Source organism: Rhodnius prolixus, unplaced genomic scaffold, assembly GCF_049639745.1.
Source record: "Rhodnius prolixus isolate KJV_2025 unplaced genomic scaffold, Rpr scaffold_1, whole genome shotgun sequence".
NCBI classification, from domain to species: domain Eukaryota; kingdom Metazoa; phylum Arthropoda; class Insecta; order Hemiptera; family Reduviidae; genus Rhodnius; species Rhodnius prolixus.
The window spans coordinates 63,799,161-63,813,953 of record NW_027411581.1 but is presented as its reverse complement, the minus strand read 5'-3'; the positions used below and the strand labels follow the sequence as shown (position 1 = coordinate 63,813,953).

At 36.5% G+C, this 14,793-nt stretch overlaps 1 protein-coding gene across 9 annotated transcripts in view; it reads right to left on the bottom strand.

Annotated features, from left to right (window-relative positions):
- The window catches only part of zfh2 (Zn finger homeodomain 2), a 441,349-nt gene that overhangs the window by 149,681 nt on the left and 276,875 nt on the right, over positions 1 to 14,793 (bottom strand). For all 9 annotated transcript variants that reach the window (XM_074112507.1, XM_074112499.1, XM_074112501.1 and 6 more), the window contains one exon: positions 38 to 3,336. In XM_074112507.1, the coding sequence (XP_073968608.1) occupies positions 38 to 3,336 (3,299 nt within the window). The remainder of the gene's footprint in view (positions 1 to 37; positions 3,337 to 14,793) is intronic.

The window sequence follows — 14,793 nt, the reverse complement described above, 5'->3', positions numbered from 1 at the left end:
ATACATAACTTGTAAAATGAAAAGTAGTAAAACTTACCGCTTGTTGCTGCTGTTGCTGCATGATGGCTTGCTGTTTGGCAATCATTGCAGCTGCGTCCACTGCTTGAGGATTGAATATGTTCGGTTGATTTTGCCCAAGATTCACCATGGAGTCGAAATTCGGAGGAGGCATCATCATAGGCACAAGCGGAGGTTGTAGATTCATTGCAGCAAGAGCTGGCATGTTCAATCCTAAGGGCAGACCCATGCCTAATCCAGCCATTCCCATCATCATAGGGTTGAATTGCTGAAACTGCTGTTGCAATTGCGAGGCGGCCATTACATTTAGGGCCGCTTGCATTTCGTTCATATGCTGAGCAAGAGCGGCGTTCATATTTGCCGCGTTTCCGCTCATACCTGCGACTGCGGCCGCTAGAGAATTGCTAAGTGTTGCCGGAAGCGAGTCTGTGGATGAAGCTGGTGTCGACGATGCTGTTGGAGTGGAAGGAGCGGTCACATTTTCAGGAGTTTGTTGTGCCTGTATACCAATTTTAGCTTGGATTGCTTCTTTGTTGTCTTCATCTTTTTCCGGTGTAGTAGTGGTGGCGGTTGACGTTGAAGTTTCTTGATTTGTAGTTGACGTCACCGTGGGAGCAGGAACACCTTTCTTCTCGTACTCACATTTTATTTGTTGGGCATATTTCTCTAGGAAGTCCAAAGGTACTAGATCTCTGTGAACTTCTTCGCAATGAGCTTTCAATACCCAAACACTAGAAAATTCTTTATTGCAATGTTGACAAGTAGACTTAGCAACTTCAGGAAGGTCGTCCAGCTGTTCTTCCTCTTCTTTTACTTCTACCTTCTCCTGCTCTTCTATAAGTGGAGTGTTTGTAGCCTCTTCAACGGGTTGAGTTGTCGAAGAGATTTCGGATAGAAGCTTTTCCGTTTCTTCTCTCTCTTTCCTTTGTCTGCGCTGATGGTTTTCATTAAACTGCATCACAAGATCAAAGCCAAAGCTTTCCAACAGATGTTTATACATCTGAGATGATTTCTTAGTAGGAAGAGATATTCTAGGAAATGCTTCATCCGTGGCGTTCGATGGAGTTGCCATAGGTGTAAGCGGTACCGGAGGAGGAGTTTTGCTGTTCGGCTGGGGTGATGAGAGATTAGCGGAAGAAGATGGAGGAGTAGGGAGCGGCGGAAACATGGACATAGGATTGTTGAACATGCAGTACAACTGTTGATGCGTGTTGAGTTGGTCCTGGTTAGCGAACAACGCATTACATCGGCTGCAGGTAAGCATGCTTGAATTCGGGGACGAAGCTATCACAGAGTTCGATGTTGAGTTATTTATACTAGTAGGAACTGAGGGTGCCGAGTTTGGCGTAGATGCGGCTGGCGGCGGTCCAGACGAACTCGGCGATGAACCAGATAATCCAGAACTACCTCCGGAAGGCGGTGATGAGAGAAGTTGTTTTGGTGAAGAACCAAGCATGTCTTGAATCAACTTTTTATGCTGGTCCTGAGCTTTTTGCGGTTCTGGCTGTTCGATTAAAGGTTTGCTTAAATCTATTTGCCCGGTTATAGCAAGATCTTGCAATTTGGAGGCCCTTGTCTGATGCAGAACTGATCTCATATGGATATCCAACGTTGAACCTTGACTATAAGCCACTTTGCATATATTACATTTGTACGGCTTCTTGTCGTCCTCTTCTTGGGCCACCTTCATCGGCGGCGGCACTCCCAGTTGGACGGCCAGCGCAGCCGCAGCGGCTACCTGAGGTGAAACTGCATTGTTGTTGTTGTTATTCTGTTGCAGTTGCTGTTGTTCTTGCATTGCTCTCTTTAATTTATGCAAATGACTCACCGAATTGTAATGCACCAGGAGGATGTTCTTTTGTGTAAATGATTCCTTACAAACGTCGCACTTGTACGGCCGGTTCGGATCCAAATATTTCTCCATCGGATAAGAAAGTTTTTCACCTTTTCTATGCAACAGTGTCTTGTTGTGACTGGTCAAGTATGACTGTCTGGTAAATGCCACCTTACACCTATGACATTTATACTTCCTTGCAGGATCATTGTACGAATCTTCGGCGATAGCTTGACTATTGAGGTAATCCTCTAGAAATTGTTGATCTTTGTATACTATAGAATCATCGCTGTTATCGCCTTCTGGTTGGTGGCTCGACTCATCCTGTTCCTTGACATCATCCGATTCTATATCTTCAGTGTCCATTTTCATACTCTCTCGTTTCAATAATTCATTTGTGGAAGGATCTAGAATCTGGCCACTTATGCCAGCCAGTAGAAGTGGGTTGTTCATCAAACTTTGTTTATAGGCGGCAACCTCTTCCTCTGACAGATCTGTATGGGCCGTTTCCACGTGTTTATGCAACGCCAGTATAGATCTAAAACTTCTTCCACAAAGAACACACTTAGTAGCATCTCTAATGAGATGGTACTGTGAATGAAGCTGCAATTTTTCCATCGTCTTGAAAGCCAGACTGCACTGATTGCATCTATACTTATAAACATGTTTCTCAGACACGGCCATGTTCTGTCCAGCGCCTCCTCTAGCATGGATTTCTCTGAAATGCATTTGCAAAGCATGTGCACTCTGAAAATATTGATTGCAACCTTTCTTCCAGCATAGATAACCAGGACCACTAGGTGTTTGTTTCAGTTCTAAGTGGCCAGACTCATTCTGATGAGTACACAATTCATCGATATTCTTAAAAGTTCTATTACATGTCTGACATCGTTCATCTTCAGCTTCTTCTTGTTCTTCTCTCTCTTCATCTTTTTCTCTTTCTCTGTCTGAAAAGGAGCTGGATGTAGACTGATTTCTCGTTTGTGGCTGATTCAACCAATGCGACTGATCCACTAACAGTAAAAGCCTTTGCAAACCTTCTGAATTCACCGAATGTATCTGCATCACGTGATTTTCTAGAGAACCTTTGTCTTTAAAACTATCTTGACATAATGGACATTGGAAATCTTTTTGCTGCTGCTGCTGTTGTTGCTGCTGCTGCTGCTGCTGGTGATGCTGCTGTTGATGCGTTGACGTAGTCTGCTGTTGTTGATGTTGCTGATGTATCGTTTGAGATTGATGTGATGGTTGTTGGTGTTGATTGATTATGTGCTGTTGTAGTTGAGATTCTGTACTGCAGGAAAAATTACAATATGGACAGTTTCGTTCTTCTTGTTGGGCAGCTGCTGCTAACTGTTCTCGTTGATGTTGTAAAAGTTGTTCAGTTATTTGCTGCTGATGGTGGTGCAGTTGTGTAGCTTGATCACTTCTCATGTCTGATTGTCCATCTTTCATTTCCGGTCTACTCAAGTCCTTTCCAGTTTCTGCAACAAAACAAAAGGAACAATGTCTGTTAGATTAATCCATAGATAGATCCATTTCTATTTACTACAACGTTTAAGAGAATGTGCAACCGTCCATAAATGATCCATTCACTCCTGGCCAAAAAGTAATAACTAATAACTACAACTAAATTAGTTACATAAAATTAGTTAAGGTCCAGATAATAATTAAAAATCAATTGAAACTTAAATCAAATTGAAAATCAATTAGTTATCAATTGAAATTTTACGCAACAAAATTAGTTATGGCAACAAACAATTCACCCAATATTTTGTTCGCAATCAACAATGGGTTAATCTAATCGTATTTTGGAATAACTGGAAGCATTTATTTTTTATTTATCTTTTATTCACATATTAACAGTTAACCGCAGCTCATAAGAATAAATTATCTGCACGTAATTAATCGAACCTATACGAAGTAATTCTGTTCGTTCTGTTTTACGTACACTTTTTACTTTCATGGGAGAACTGGTTCCAATCTGGGTTCCGGTTCAATCCTAAGATCAAGGATCTACAAAGAATCAAAACTGTCGACAATGAATTCTAAACTATTTTTTTTTTTTTATGTCTTACTGCTTAAGATGTTGATATGTTCTTCGAGTAGCACTTACAGCTTCTTGAAGAAGTAAGTAGGACCTTGAATGTGACCAAGAATAGACTTGAGGAGTCCTTCTTCAATTATGAAGATCAAAATAAAATTGTCTAAATGTTGAAAAGCTGTTATTCGAGTTTTGAACCAGATTACCGCAAGATTTTTCTTGAATACTTAATTTTAACTGATGGTTTTCACTTTTTAACTATTCCTTGTGAAATTACCTTATCTTCTTCAACGGCCAAGAGGAGTAAATTCTTTGGATTCAAGGGGGAAAAAAACACTGAATATAAGAAATTCCATCCTTAAAATGAAATAATGGAAGTTTGTGCAATCACAATGGTTTTCACACAATGATGAAAACAATTTGCAAACACTGGGAAAAAAAGAAAAATAAAAGAAAAAATCACGAATTAGAATTGAATCAGTTAATCTCAAAAAGCGCGCACTGATAAATCCACTGGCTTTATAACTGAATCAAGAAAACAAAAACAAAGATTTACCAAAAGAAAACGAAAAGACCAGAGAAGAGATACTAGGTACTTTTCTGGAGATCTAATTAGAGAAAAAAAAAAACGGAGAACTTGCATCAAAGATGTAAAAAAAAAGCACAGGCCCTGGGATTCTAGGTGACGTTACGGACTAGATACACGTACGTATAAGACACCGAAGGCGGGATGGCCATGAGGGGATACGGAGGAGTGAACGTTAGAACGAGGTGGGCGCTAGGCCCAATAGGTGCCCGCCAATCAGAGCTACCTGCAGACTCCCCACCTGGTCGACAAGACGACGGACGGGTGATGTGCAGTTCACCTGGCGAGGTCTGAGCCACACCGAGCTACTGTCCGCACATAAATTGCCTGCCTAACGAATTGGCACTTTTTAGTTAATCTTGCACGATACTGTTTTTAATTTATTTTCCAAGCATTTAGGCAATGCACCATGCAATTTTAACATTAATCTCTCTCTCTCTCTCTCTCTAAAAAAATAAATAGCAGTTAAAACCTGGTCCTGTTTTTAAAAATTATTCAAACAAAACCAATAAGTTAGCGTCATTTATTGTGAGCATCCCATGGGATTATTTTATGGGATATCGAAAAAGAATATCACCACTTGGAAATCTCTTATTTTGAAACATCGACAGCGAAATACAGGAAATGAAAGTATCTTCCTCCTTCATGGGACTTAAAAGGAATATTTGCAGATGAAAACTTAATTCCATGCATTACATAGAAATGATATTTTTGAAATAGAGCTCAATTAACCCCGTCTTATTAATAATCCATATTCAAATTTGCACAAAGAAAATGTTTAAACGCGATCTGGCAGCATAGAATACCTTGTAGGAGTTTTTTTTTTTCTTTAGAATACCAGATAGAAATAACTTTTCTTTCTCTTATTACACTTAATAAATGACCAGGAATCTTGGGTTTTGATAATACTGCGACAACGGAAACAAGAAATGATAGATAAGCTGGCAAAGATCTTAGATTTATCCCTTACTAGAAGTGATGCAGGCTCAGTGACGTTGCGAGTTAACTAAGATACTCTAAGAAGGCCTCAAAAGTGACGATGATCTCAAAAACGGCAGCATCATGACATCATCCCAAAAAAAAAGGATACGGTATCGATACCATACGACTATTACGACGATAAATCTAAACTTATTTTAAAAAACAAATTCCGCATTTTTTTTTTCAAAGATGCAATTCTTAATACAGTATGCACATAGCGTCGTCATCCCTTACCTTAGAACTGTGCTACAACTAATTTTTCAAGAAAAATGATTACAGCGAAGTTATAAAGCTATTTGTGTGTAATGTAGATTCGAAAGTTTACGGAAAATCGTAGAAGTCATTTCCGCTTGGGTAATTTCCTTCCAATTCAGAACTTTAAACACTCATTTAAAAAAAAGTAATCGCTTATTTTTTCAGACGGGCTTTACGTAAAACTACACAATTAGGTGTCGTGGATGGAGGCGACTAGCAAACATACTTTACTCTGAATTTCTCATATTAAAGCATTAAATAAAATACAAGGCCTAGACTGAGAATCGAACCCAATAAACCAACAATACATCTTTGTGGGTCTAGCCTATAACCGCCTAACATACTTTACTATAAAATTCTCATATTAACCATTAAATAAAATCCAAGGTTTAGATCCCGGGGATCGAACCCACTAAACCAACAATACATCTTAGCATTGCGGGTCTAGCCTATAACCGCCTAACATACTTTACTGTAAATTTCTCATATTAACCATTAAATAAAATCCAAGGCCTAGAGAGCGGCAATCGAACCTACTAAACCAACAATACATCTTAGCTTTGCGGGTCTAGCCTATAACCGCCAAACATACTTTAATATAAATTTCTCATATTAACCTTTAAATAAAATCCAAGGCCTAGAGACCGGAGAACCGAACCCACTAAACCAACAGTATATCTAAGCTTTGCGGGTCTAGCCTAACATACTTTACTGCAAATTTCTCATATTAACCATTAAATATAAAACCAAGATTTAGACCGGGAATCGAACCCGCTAAACCAACAATACATCTTAGCATTGCGGGTCCAGCCTATAACCGCTCGGCTACCGTGGCGCCTTTAAAAACACATTTAACCGCACTTATGTTACTGTTAGCGAACTTTGTATTACACTGAACGGTAAAATTCGTGGAAAGTCTATTCACTAACTATTTGGGAGAGCCAAGTAGTTCGTGTATCAATTCTTAGGGCATATTTATAGATTTAATAAAAGTCGAAGAAGGACATGCGGGAAATATGAGTACTAAGTGTAAAGCACATTTCTAAACTAGAGCGTCGATCATGAATGATAACAAGTACTATTAGATGGTAATATGCATCAGAAAAAGCTGTTTTTTTTATTGACAGCTTCCAGAATTGCGGTCTTACATCTTTTCCGACCGAAATACTGGTTAAAATAAATATTATTTACCAAAATAGCGGCATAATAGCCAAATTTTCATGGAAATTTGTCTATCGCTTAAGGGAAAGGCAAACAAACACAGGACAAAGTAGCTTTTTCACACTCTTGCCATGGTTACGTATAATTTTAAAATATAAAATGTTAACAACTCAGCTGACACCGTATAGTGCGGTAAAAAGAATGGCAGACTCCGAGGGTTTGGGGAGAAATGAGAAGGAGAAGGAGACAGAGTGAAAGAGAAAAAAGATTAACTGCATTATTTTCATTTAATTGCGAGAAAGAATCTCATTTTACAAAAGGGTAAACACTTGAGACAAAAAAAAAAAGTTCATTATACCACTGCTATACTAATAATAGATAGTTTTATTGTCTGATGGAGGATAATGGGCATGCACAGACGTGCACACACACTCACATACATGCGCCAACCTGCACACACCTCATCCCCACCACTGGGCTATTGTCTTAAGAGCAAGATAATATCGCCAAGTAGTCCCCGCTGCTATTCACTTAAGTTCACGCACAATAACTACACAAAACTATTCTACCTAGATTTTTCTTAATCTACTCTAATTTTTTTTACTTTTGTCAAAAAAAAACAAAGTCAAAAGAAAAATGTGTAAATAAAAGGAATGGGTTAAAAATTAAGTGGTTAGCGTACTGAATTCCCACGTGGATATACAAGTTTCTAATCCAGCCGTTACTCTCCTTTGCAGCTTTTTACCACCAGCACACTGTCCGCAGAGTGGGCAGCATTGTCTTAAGCAAGAGAACACTGGCCAGAGGCCGGCAGTATATTGGATACAAAAAGCTCCAGGCGTAAATAACCATGGCGCACCTTAAACTAAGGAAGAATTGTGAATAAAACGTCAATTAAGCAATAGAAGTCTTACTAACAGAGAAAGCAGCCAAATCTTCCAAGAATGGGAGTCCTTCTGGAGTTCCAGCCCTAATTAGGAACACACTACAGATAATGATTACAACTAACACCCAAAAAAAACAAGAAGCTCGTAGAGATGACACGTGTGTCTCTGTGTTCTTGGCCTAACCTTTACAATGGATTTGCATCTATACTGTACCAAACAGCATAATATTTTGCAAGGTTTAACAACCGGATATGACCGAATAAAAGAAAATAAAACCAAGATAACAGAAAACGTGAAAAAGCAATTTTTTTTAAAGCCTCCACTTCCGGTATACACATGCAGATATACTTGCTGCTCAAGTATTTTTTGTTAAAATCAAATATTATGCAGAAACAGTATAATATCTAAACAATGACTGAGGTCAGCGTTCAGTACTATGAAACACGCACAATTTCAATGAATTTACGTGGAAAATTGTTTCCTCTACGAGTGTGTGTATGTGTACAAACAATTTACAAGGAATTTAGGAAAACATAGAAATTGCTAAATTACTAAAAACCTCTTTATACTTCCGAGGCTGGGCTGTTTTTCTTCAAATTTTGAAAAAAAAAAATGTGTATTTTATTCAACACGTGGTAAGAAAATACAATATACTGAAATGGCACTTAAGAGAAGTGAACCATCACGCAGAAGGGATCTTAATTAAAGTTTTCCAATTTGAACTGAATTTATAGATCTATGAATCTGCAATTAGCAAAAAATAGTTATGCCTATTTTGTTTTTCACGCGGGATTCTTTTCTGAAACCGCTCTAGGCTATCGTGGCGCCTATTTTAAGCAATTGTTGAACAAATATTTAAAGTGAAACGGTTTTTTTGTTTTTTTAAGAAAAACTTAAAAAAAATTATGAAATCGATTCAATCAGCTGGCACTTCCGCTCGAATTATTTTAGCCAGAAGATATTTTTTTTGTGCAATATTTCATTTTTGAGTTAAAATCGATTCTGAAAATCAGATACGATCGAAATACTTGCTAATACCTAATGCACAAGCGACAGTAAAATTGTTTTCAATCGATTATTTTTAGTACAAATTTTAAGCACAAAGCTTTTAAGTTCAGAGCGAACGTTGCATACCTTATCATTTATGCCCATGAAACATCCAAGCTGAGTGTCGTTGATTTGGAAAAACTACTCAAATTACACCACTGCACATGAAAATTAGAAAATCTTTTCCAAAAAAAAAAAAAAAAACAAACTACACCGCACTTTTCACAGCCACAAACTAACCACTCACTGAAAGCTTTCTTTCCCTTAAACAAAAGCTGCACAAACTTGGACATTAGAGGGGGGAGGAGGTTTTTCTTTTTTCCCTTTTCATTTCCAGCTCTATGGTGAAGGGTTAATAAATAGGGCTCTTGAACTAACGCCGGAATTGTAAGAAAATAGCAGTAAATCTGCAAGTACCAGGTAAAATACAGGGCTCTGCTAACTGTACTTCCTTCCCCAATTATACAGCTGGTTAAATAACTATACAATGTCTAGCAACCCTTAGACCGAGTGCATTAGTCAGTCTAAAATTAACGAAAACCAAAATAAGCAAATATTATTATTAGTTAAAAAAACAAGAACAATCATAAAATTTATTAATAATTTTTTTCCAAATGTTTACAAAAAAAAATTAACCCGACGTTTTTTACGTCCACACTTCCTGTCTGACCGTGTGGTAGTTTTTAGATTTCTTGAATTTGACTAAGTTTCTGAATTTGGTCAAAAAAACTGATGGAAGTTCAGGTAAAGTACAGTTAGAGAAACCGGCTTTACCTGGCTTATCGGGGTGTCCAACGGTCTCACTTATTGTTTCCTATAGGTTCTTTTCTTTAATGAGTTTCAAAAGCTATTGTAGTGGACTTTTATTTTTTTTAATTTTTATTAGAGTGCGTCTTCATCTGCGGAGGTCATTGGCTCACAGAGCTTTCTCCGGAAATTGAACTGCAAGAGATTTCCGGGTTGAGAAACTCTCTTAAAACTTGAAACCCATGACTTATTCTAGAAGATGAAATTATGTGAAGTGAAGTGATCGTATTAAAAAGAAAAACAGTACAACACTCTCGCCTCCACAATACTGACACACGTTTAGAATTTATCGTATATCAGGGTTTTGGTACAGGCAAATTTTACTTAAAATCGTGAAACAGCGTTACGCTAAAAGCGCAACGTATATGTGTCCGTGAAATCGAATGTTTCCCCAGTAAAAACTGGTCCAAAGTGGCAAATCATGCCCAAATGCCGTAGGCTTTGAGATATCGGTGTGAACGAGATGCTTGAAACATGCACTATCGACACATCAATGATTTTTTTTTTTTTTTTCTGAAAATTATACTTCTTATTTCAAAATCAGAAAATTCAAAGTGTGACGCCACGGTAGCCGAGCGGTTATAGGCTAGACCCGCAATGATAAGATGTATTGTTGGTTTAGTGGGTTCGATTCTCTCTGTCTCTAGGCCTTGGATTTTATTTAATGGTTAATATGAGAAATTTATAGTAAAGTATGTTAGGCGGTTATAGGCTAGACCAGCAAAGCTAAGATGTATTGTTGGTTTAGTGGGTTCGATTCTCAGTCTCTATGCTTTGGATTTTATTAAATGGTTAATATGAGAAATTTATAGTAAAGTATGTTAGGCGGTTATAGGCTAGACCAGCAAAGCTAAGATGTATTGTTGGTTTAGTGGGTTCGATTCTCAGTCTCTATGCTTTGGATTTTATTAAATGGTTAATATGAGAAATTTATAGTAAAGTATGTTAGGCGGTTATAGGCTAGACCCGCAAAGCTAAGATGTATTGTTGGCTTAGTGGGTTCGATTCTCAGTCTCTATGCTTTGGATTTTATTAAATGGTTAATATGAGAAATTTATAGTAAAGTATGTTAGGCGGTTAGAGGCTAGACCCGCAATGCTAAGATGTATTGTTGGTTTAGTGGTTTCGATTCCCTCGGACTGGGCCTTGGATTTTTAATAGTTAATAAAAGGAGTTTACAGTAAAAAGTTATGTTTTATTACAAACTAGAGGCCAGACTTTGCACCATTAGAAGCACTAGGGTATCCGTGACACATCAGTGGCTTAGCAATGCTCTAGCTCACCAACCAACAATCTTTCACACATATACGAGTATACATAACCTATCACAATGAAGTAGCATGTAGCCTCTTAGGAGCAGCATGGATAGCCCTAGCTCCTTCCAGATTGCAACATAAATGCACTGCATTTACAGTGATAAACTTTGTGTAAACAGTAAGCCCCAAAAATCGAATAATTATTAACAATATCAGCTCAAACTCTTTCCTAGCCACCCGCAACACTCAATGAACTCAATTAAACATCAAAGTAAACATCGAAAAAAAGCTGTAATTGTAATTGAGATAAAATTATGGAACCACCGCCAAAATCTTCTTCACCATTAGCAGAGCATTAAATCCAAGAAGTCTGGAAAATGAATTTCACCGAACTGGTTCTTAAAAGGACATTAGAAAATGGTTAATAAGGCATTACGTATTTAGCAAATAATAATGCCTCATCACATAAGAATACCTACTATTAAACCAAAACTATCTCCTAACTACATGCAAAATAAAACAACGTAAAACAATAGAAGTGTTAAAATACGTTTAATTAATATTAAAAAGATACAAAAGGAAGCTAAAAAAAAGAGTAACTTCCTGTTTATGTACGTGGTAAAGCTTTTATTCCTATTTTACTTTTTTTACGGGTCCTATTTGTGTGAGTGTGTGTGTGTGAGTTTTATTGGTTATAAAACGAGAGACGCCTATAAAATTAAAATTTAATTATGGCTACAAGCTGTATTTGCGCAAGTGGAGCTTTTTTTTTATAGATTTCTCTGCAGCTTCCTTTTTGTAAAGCAGAGTGATGATCAGTTCAAAAACAAAGGGAATTAGGAATCCATTTATAATCGAAGCCTCATCATGCATTCTAAATTGATATTGAATCGCAATTAAATCCATCATTAACCAAATTTAAGCAACAGAAAAATAAATAAATAAACAAATCTTTGGGGCACCCAAAATTGGTGAAAAACCCAAGAAAACAGTTAACAATTCTTATTAAGTTTCCTCGAGGTCGAAAAACCTATCAAAGACGTTGTAGAGGAAAGCTTTTTGATCGTGCCAAAAATTTTTTTTTTTTTTTTTTTTCTATGTCGCATTTTTTTCGGCAAAGCACAAAGGATTGGGGTGGGGTTCGGGAAAACTCCAATTAAATTTGGTGAGGACACCACCATTTCTGTACAGAAGATGATTAATTCACCTTATATAAGCGTGCTTGGATGATTAAAGCGATTGTTCAAAGTTGAAAAAGAAATTCAAACAGTAAAATCATCCCAAACAGCAAATATGTAGAAGAGAAATGTCTAGAGTCTAGAAGCATCATCAGATTTTTTTTTTTTTGGATGATACTTTGATGATTAATCAATGATTGATAGAAATAATTGAAAAAGAAAGAAAAATATAAGAGGAATTACACAAACTACCCCCATGTAAATTATAACAATGGTACAAATGGCGGATGGGTATAATTAAGGCTATACGGGTCAATTTTAGGACATACGCTTTAATAAGTATATTGTCAGCTATTGTCAGCACTGGTTAATATGTATTCTAGAAAAAACTGTGTTACATAGATACGTGCAGGACAGTTTAGTCGAAGTTAGTTGAAGTTAGCATTATTAAAGAAATCAATCAAAATCAATTATTTTGATTGGAAAATAAAAACTGATTAATTCGACTGTTATATTCTTTGTGCAATTATTCCTAGGCCTACATTTTTTAGTTGATTTAAGTTTTTGTTTTTTTTTGAATAAATAGCGTCAAGCATCAGATGTCAGTTGTTGAAGTTAGCATTATTAAAGAAATCAATCACAATTAATTATTTTGATTGGAAAATAAAAACTGATTAATTCGACTGTTATATTCTTTGTGCAATTATTCCTAGGCCTACATTTTTTAGTTGATTTAAGTTTTTTTTTTTTTTTTTGAATAAATAGCGTCAAGCATCAGATGTCAGTTGTTGAAGTTAGCATTATTAAAGAAATCAATCACAATCAATTATTTTGATTGGAAAATAAAAACTGATTAATTTGACTGTTATATTTTTTGTGCTATTATTCCTAGCCTGCAATTTTTAGTTGATTTAACGTTTTTTTTTTTTGTTTTTTTTTATTAAATAGCGTCAAGCATCAGATGTCATATTGGCGCCCGGAGCTTTTTTTTCAGAGCACTGCATTGTTTTCACGTTACTTATAAAAACCAAAAGATCGATTATATCTGGTAAAATCGATTGAAATCGAAAATCTGCCTCGATAGCAAAAGTTTCTTTAACCAATTACCGTAAGAGAAAGTAAAAAATAAATTAAAACAACAAAATAAAGTAATTTATAGTTAAGAATTTTTTATTTATTTTTAAAGTAACAGAACACACCTCATTACTAAAAGCAGATGTGCAAAATCCAGGTACTGAAAAATAAGTAGAACCATTTTGTTCTTTCGCTCGGTCTCTTACGAGACAATGGGGGCTGAAAACAGCTGGGAAAAAATGTAAAGCATTCATTTCACCTACTTGGGGGCCTTTTATTTTGCTTTTACGAACTCCAAAAGCAAAAAAAAATATTCATAACAAAAAGCGTTTATGATTTCTCAATATTTTAATAATAATAAAAAAATTAAAATCTAAAAACTTTAATTATATGAGGTTAAAAAAATCGATATACAGTAAATCGATTCCTTACGGAATCGTATCTCATTTTTGAGATTTTCTGTAGGTCTGTCAATTAATTACATTTTATTCTAATAGAGGATGTTCAGTCGAACTCATCTTTTCGCGGCGCCCCCTCCTTTTAAATTTTCGCGCCATGCTTTTCCCGCGTTTTGGTTTCCGCCAAACGTCTGTAGCCTCGCATCTTGTAACCTTCATTGTGTTTTCACTTCTCTTCTTTCAGGCTACAGTGCATCTCGTCACCGGCAAGAAGAAGGAGCAACAACCGCCTTCCTGTATCCTTTACATCACACTTCTCTTCAGCATCAGCTTTTCTCCATTTACATCTGCAGGGTTATCTCAGTGTCTTTTGTTTGCCCTCTTTATGGCCCTGGCCCTTCAGGCCTTGACCCCACTTGGTGTCCAACCTTGTCGAGGTGGTGGGGCTTACGCACTAAGGGCACTAGAGATTAACCCTCTCTAAAACTATCGCGTTTTCCGCTTCTGGGTGTAGGCGTCTTCGCGCGCCTACAGAGGAATATGTGATTTTGATTTGTGAGAAATGAAATGTATAAGAATTCATTATATAACCCAACTACAGTATTTTCAATAAGAATCGAATTCGTGGCCAAAATTTTGATTTCTATGAAAACCGTAAATATATATTTGATTTTAATTATCAATTTATTTTAGCAAATTTCTGTACACCCAGGACTTACCATATTTAATTAAGTTTTACCCTAACACATATTTTAAGCTTCTAAACTCAATTTTATTGTTTTGTAAAGTTTTATCAAGAAAAGTTGTTTTATAGGATTTCTGGTCGGAGCATGACACGACGCTTTGCTTATTAGTACCGCGTGTTATTGTGGTGAATCTTTAATAAATGGTGAAGGCAACTTACATTTCAAAGTTCAAAGTTGTAAGGAAAATTTATGAAAGTTACAGTAAGGACTGACTGCGAATCCTGTTCACAAATTTACTCTAGTTCTATAAATTAGGATTTCCGCCGGAAATACGATATATATATGTATATATTTATAGTTTAAGCTTTCCTCTGAGTGCAGAAAAAAAACCTAGTTTGTGCAACCAAAATTGAGACGTCTTGAAACAAATTTTGTTTAGTAAACTAGTAATGTAAAGTAATTGCCTATTTTTCCAGGCAGACTTTACCTCCAACTACCAAGTTAGGTGTCGTGGACAAAGGCGACTAGCAAACATACTTTACTACTAAATTTATTGTATTAACCATAAAATATAATACAAG